At 48.5% G+C, this 5,646-nt stretch overlaps 1 protein-coding gene across 1 annotated transcript; it reads right to left on the reverse strand.

The window, feature by feature from the left end:
- Positions 1-251: 251 nt before the first annotated feature.
- On the reverse strand, positions 252-988 carry LOC143908573 (uncharacterized). Its single transcript, XM_077426262.1, has 2 exons — positions 328-988; positions 252-280 (listed from the first exon to the last, which is right to left on the reverse strand). Exons 1-2 carry the CDS (start codon positions 986-988, stop codon positions 252-254), a joined length of 690 nt encoding a protein of 229 aa, XP_077282388.1.
- Between the last annotated feature and the right edge of the window lie 4,658 nt (positions 989-5,646).

Below are 5,646 nucleotides of genomic sequence, written 5' to 3' on the forward strand. Positions count from 1 at the left end.
CAACGCCGGCAACGTTGCCGCGTCTATAGCATATGTCTCTCCACCGTGCGTCCGTGTGAGCAATTCAGTGGTGTGTGTACGTGTACGGACATACACCACTTCATAGAACCTGAAATTAGTTGGTAACACTGAAACCGGAGTTTCGCGTTGTCACCACGCGAGGTCTCCAATATCAGTTCGGCCTTTGCTTTTAGTTGACAGAGTTGACATTACCGACGTCGAGGAAGTTTGGCCTTAGCTTTAGCATCCCCTTAATGGCCCACGAGTGCTTGGTCGTGTTCTGCAACAGGGGATACTCGTACAGATCCCACGAACGGAAACCCATACTTAGATATCGTCCGTTTTCCAAAGTGCGCAGCATCGACAGCTTGTTGACCTCGCTCAATACCACGTGAGGCATTCGCCACTGTATCTTGAGTAGTTTGACAGTAGGCTCCAACGCGAGACTTCCCATCAGACAATTGTTGTCGGTGCGCGATCGTATCAAGATTGATTCGTAACAAGCGTTGATCACCACGCGTTTGTAATCCTCGCAAAATCCCAGTAACATGTTGAGCGGTACGCAAAAATTGAAGTATCCGTTCGCGTTATTATGTGGTTCCCAGCCCGCGTTTCGCAGGATCACGCTTCTGTCGGACGATACCGTTACGTAGTTCTTGAGCGTGCTGGTTATTCTTACGTTTCTGCAATGATCAATCTTCACACCGTCGAGCTCGTATCGAATTTCATCGAACATGAACGCGACGCAATTATTCCCCAATACCACGTCATCGGCTTGGCCGGCTGCTCTGGTCACCGTCAATGTTCCTTCGACGTAGAGAAAACTTTTGCACGGCAACGTATACAGATCTTGCTGTTGTATGGGTATTCGTATCTCGTCGCTATACTCGAACGTTGTGTTGGCGTACGGGTTGTACGTGTGAGTCTCGATCTTGACGATGCGATCGTCAAAAACCGGCTCGCCTCCGATGTTAAGAATTTCAGTCATTGTTCAGATGTTTCGTACCGCGAATCCCAGAGATTGTAAAAATATAACGTTCGATGAGTTGAGCTTCTTTCTCGTCTCTGTTTTCGTCTCAGTTTTAACGCTACCAAATGTCGATTTGATGATATCGTCGATCGTCGCAGTCGTAAGATATTTTTATTTGTCGCGTGCTCCGAGTCGTTCAACACGAGCATGTCACACGTCGCGCATTATCGCTGTAGCCGTCGTACGTGCAATCTGACGGTGATCTCTTCTCCTCGAAAATCGAGCAATCGTCCGTCTTGATCCGTGACGCGTATCGTTAGATCCGTAACGCTTCGCGCGATGATCGGCAGATAAATGATCTGCGCCGGCGTTTCCGATACCTTATATCCCGGTGGTACGCTCGGTGAAAATTCGTGTATCGTGTGAACACGTTTACCGTTGCTGTACGCACCCGCGGTTACGTTACACTCCTCGCGGATAATGTTTACGTTGATAATATTAATCGACGCGTCCGACTCGTGCCACTGTCTCGGATGCAATATACGCTTCGACGAGAATCCCAGCAGCGATCCAACGTTGTTCGGTTTGTTAAAGTTCACTCTGAAAGCGCACTTGATCTCGCTCTTCATCGTATTTTAATTTGCGCGGAGCACTATCGGGTATTCCGCGGCCTCGTCTTCGTAGCCGTTTGCGCGAGCGGTCGCCTCTCGCGCGATATTCGCGACCGACGTACGATCATCGTTGGAACGATTTACGCGTCGCGGGCGTTTTCGTGAAATTTTGCGTTTCAAAAACTCATTTATGGCTCGTATCTTATACGATCTTTCGGGAATTGTAATTTCCGTGTCATCCTCGTCGAAATAAAAATTGTTCGAAGAATTCACGTTCGGAATCGTGTGATAAGTCTCAAAGCACGTTAGACCGAGTTCGTAGTCACCGTCGCTCAGATCCACTGCGGGAAAATAATGCTCCGCAAGGATGCTGCTCTTCCCGGTCAGCGTGAACGTTATAGACATGTCGGCGGAAACCGTTAACGAATACTGAGTCACTACGGCGCAACCGTCAGGCTTTAAATTAGCGTCGATCGTCCGGAGAAATTGCAGGCACAATTGTCCACAGATGTTCTGATCGTATCGCTGATAAGACGTGCAAATGTACTCGATCTTCGTCACGCTCGGCCCGAATATTGCACCAATTCTTTCGGTGGTCGAAGATTGCCGAAACTGTCGAAATATATGCATCTCTTCCAGCTGACGCCGCGCGGCTTTGTTATCGTTCACGGCCTTTACGACTCCCGCCGCTCCGCCGGCCAGAGAACCGAGAACTCCCAACAACGATAGAATCGGCAATATACCGCCTCGTTTCGCTGTCGGAAATATCCGTTTTTTTATTAACTTTTTTTTACCGTTTTCATTTTTTCGTTTTCAAGCCCATTCCGAGCTTCGTCTTAGACTTCATAGTCGCCCAGACGGCTGTAGCGGCAGCTCTCTCTCCGAGAGTCGAATCTCCCGCGGTAATGCGTTTTCGCGCTTCCGCAGCTAGTATCTCGTCTGCCGCGTGTTTCTCGGTGAGATCGCGGTTACGCGAATAAGCTATGTCGTGCTTGCGACACGCCGCGTCCAATGGATTAATACCTTGAATGCTTCTCGCCAATCGTTCTTGTAAACGAGTTCCCGGACCGCAAAATTGATAGCTGGGAATGTGTAATTCAAACGGAAGTGCGTTTATCGCGCGATTTAACAGGCCTCCACCATTTTTTTTTTCGTTGACATTCGCCGCAATCCGTTATCATTGGCGCGGGACCGTCGATGTGCGTTCGCTGCCACGGTCGATTGTAATGTTCGTAACAGCGACGATATGTCTGAACCTCCAAATCCGCCTTTAAATGTTCCGGAAGCTTGTCCCACACGTAGTGGACGTGATCGCCGCACGTTTGCAGCAGAACGGCTTTCGGCACAAATTGCAGCTGTTCGGCGCTCAAGTCGCGAATATCGGAAGATCTCGACAGTAGGACGAACATTTTTGCTACTGAGCGATTCGCGGTTCCGCTCGCCTATAAATAGGCGTTCGAGTCAGCCAGAAAGTCGGCAGTGTGGAAAGAAATGAGATTCGTGCGACAACCGTTGGCGATTCGCGTGACGAATTGCGACGACAGATCACGGTCGATGGGGGGCAACGTGGAGAAACGCAAGCACGGTACGATGTTACCGACTACTATACGCGCGATCATTTGCGGCCCTTCGAATTGCGGTAAAACCAACGTTCTGATCAGCTTGCTGGAAAATCCGCACGGTGTACGTTTCGAGAACGTGTACGTGTACTCGAAATCGCTGCAACAGCCGAAATATCGATATTTGGAAAATTTGTTGACATTGATCGACGAAATTGGCTATTTTACGTTCTCCAATAACAGTGACGTCATTCCACCGAGCGACGCACGTCCAAACACGATCTTCGTCTTCGATGATGTGGCGTGCGATAAGCAGACGCTGTGAGAGAGTATTTCTTCAATGGGCAGGCACTCGAGCGTCGACTCCTTCTATCTCTGTCAGACGTACGCGAGATACCTAAACATCTGATACGGGACAACGCGAATCTGCTGATTCCTGTTTAAACAGGATGGTTACCAATTTGAAACACGTGTACAACGATCACGTGGAATACCGACATGTCGTACGATAAATTTTGCTCGTTGTGCCACGATTGTTGGCAACAAAAATACGGATTCGTAGTGATAGACAAGGACAGCGTGCTTTCGAACGGCCGATACAGAAAAGGATTTAACGTGTTCGCGATACCGTAAAAGCGATCAGTCGTTGCCGATACCTCGTCGGAGGTGAAACATTAGCGTTATACAGAGAGAAATCGACACTCTGCTTTTGTTCCGCGATGGCTGCGATCGACGAAAGCGAGAATATTCGCGAACGCGAGAGATCGTGAAAGAGATTGTAAAGACGAGTAATTCAATTCGCAAGAAACTTTGCGCTTTGAAGACCGGTAAGATCGAGAAGGACATTGAGTTGGACACGCACTTTAAACCTCTCATCGGGCCATTGAAAAAGATCGTTGACAACTCGAGCTTGATCGCGGTGAAAAAAGAGGAGCCGACGGAGAGCGACGCTGACGCGAAAATCGAACCGTTATCCGTTCAACAGCGCGGGGAGGAGGAGGATGCTACACCAAAGAGAAAGAAGAAACGATCAGACTCCTGGCCGGATCTGTCATCGACACCGTGTAAATCTGATCAATCGAAACGACCGATAACCTCTACACCGATAACTTCTACACCGACGCGAACCGTGCAACGTACAAGTCCCGAATTTCTTGAAACCGCGAATGTTTTTGAAACCACGGACGACTCGATCAGGACGACCGTTCATAATCGGTTGCAAACGTCGGAGGGTCGAAAATGGTTTATAGAATCGTTGGAAGATCACTTGGGTCCACTGAGCCGAATTTACAATCGCAGATGTTTTGGGCGCCTGTCCAACGATGGACATAGCGACGGCGTTTATCTCCGGCAATAATAAATTGATGCTTGTAATAAAGTTTTGACGGGGACAAAGCGGATAACATTTATATCGACGGCGTACGATACGCCGGCACACCCGGTATTTACGGGTTTGATCTTCAAAAAAATGACCCGATGACGCGACTAACCCAGGAGGCGGATAAGATCAAGTACAGGAGCATGTTGTTGGCAACGAGGATGCTCATAAATACAAGCACGATACTTCTCGGCGGACTAAAGGGGCAAACGTGGGATCAAGTATTCGATTTGTTAATTTCACCGTTGATGGCTACCGACTTCCAAGAAGAAAAATCCGGGAAAGGGATTTATCCATGCCTCAGGCGCGAATGACGCTACCGACAAATAAGATCAACTACGTGCACTGGAACGACCCCCAACGAGCTGGTGGAAAGTCTGCGATTGACTCGGACGCTTCGCGTCAAGCTGGCAACAGTGCCCACGACAACGAGATTCATGTCGATCATCGAGGAACTTCGCGAAGCCGGGCTTATTATAAATAAACCATGCGACGGCGATCCGTTCAATCACGGAAAAGCCGATCAAAAAATTTGATTGTTCGCAAGCGGAGACGCCGAACGCCATTTCGTCCATCGATGGAGCGGATTAAATGAAATTTTCTTGCGAAAAAACCGCTCTGGGGGGGGCGCCGCCACGGAACTTTGACGAAAAAGTCGCGCCAAGATTCGTCGCGTAGCGCAACCTGGGCTGACGGGGGACGCGTTAACAAACTGTACGTTGATCATTTTTTAAAATGTTGGGAAAAAATAAAAGAAAAAAATCAGACGGGAAACTGACTGCTTTTAAAAAAGGGTCGAAAAACGTTTCGGACTGCGATAAACAACTTTGCCTTCGACTAAAACCCTTGAATCGGACGCGACAACGAACAAAAATGGACAAACGGGTTTTAGCAGAAACGACTATCGAAGGCGTCGGTGAAGAAAACAAACCCCTTCATTTAAAGACCGGGGAGGGAAAAAACAACAAACGAACTACGCGGAAAAAAAAAAGGCAAAAAAAGGGAGAGAAGTCCCACGGGCCGACGACGATGATGGGAAGAAGGGATTTTTAAATGACGCGACACGAGCGAAAAAAAACCCATTCACGAATGGTTCAGAAGCGGTTACAAAGGTTTTTAAGCGGGGTT

Source organism: Temnothorax americanus, unplaced genomic scaffold, assembly GCF_048541705.1.
Source record: "Temnothorax americanus isolate GAGA-0224 unplaced genomic scaffold, ASM4854170v1 Scaffold99, whole genome shotgun sequence".
NCBI lineage: Eukaryota > Metazoa > Arthropoda > Insecta > Hymenoptera > Formicidae > Temnothorax > Temnothorax americanus.

Bases quoted from the DNA above. Each gene is read 5' to 3' on its own strand.
- LOC143908573 (XM_077426262.1), bottom strand. From the start codon at position 988: ATGACTGAAATTCTTAACATCGGAGGCGAGCCGGTTTTTGACGATCGC. The intron at 281-327 runs GTATGGGTTTCC...CCCCTGTTGCAG, and splicing joins GGAAAACGGACGATATCTAA to AACACGACCAAGCACTCGTG.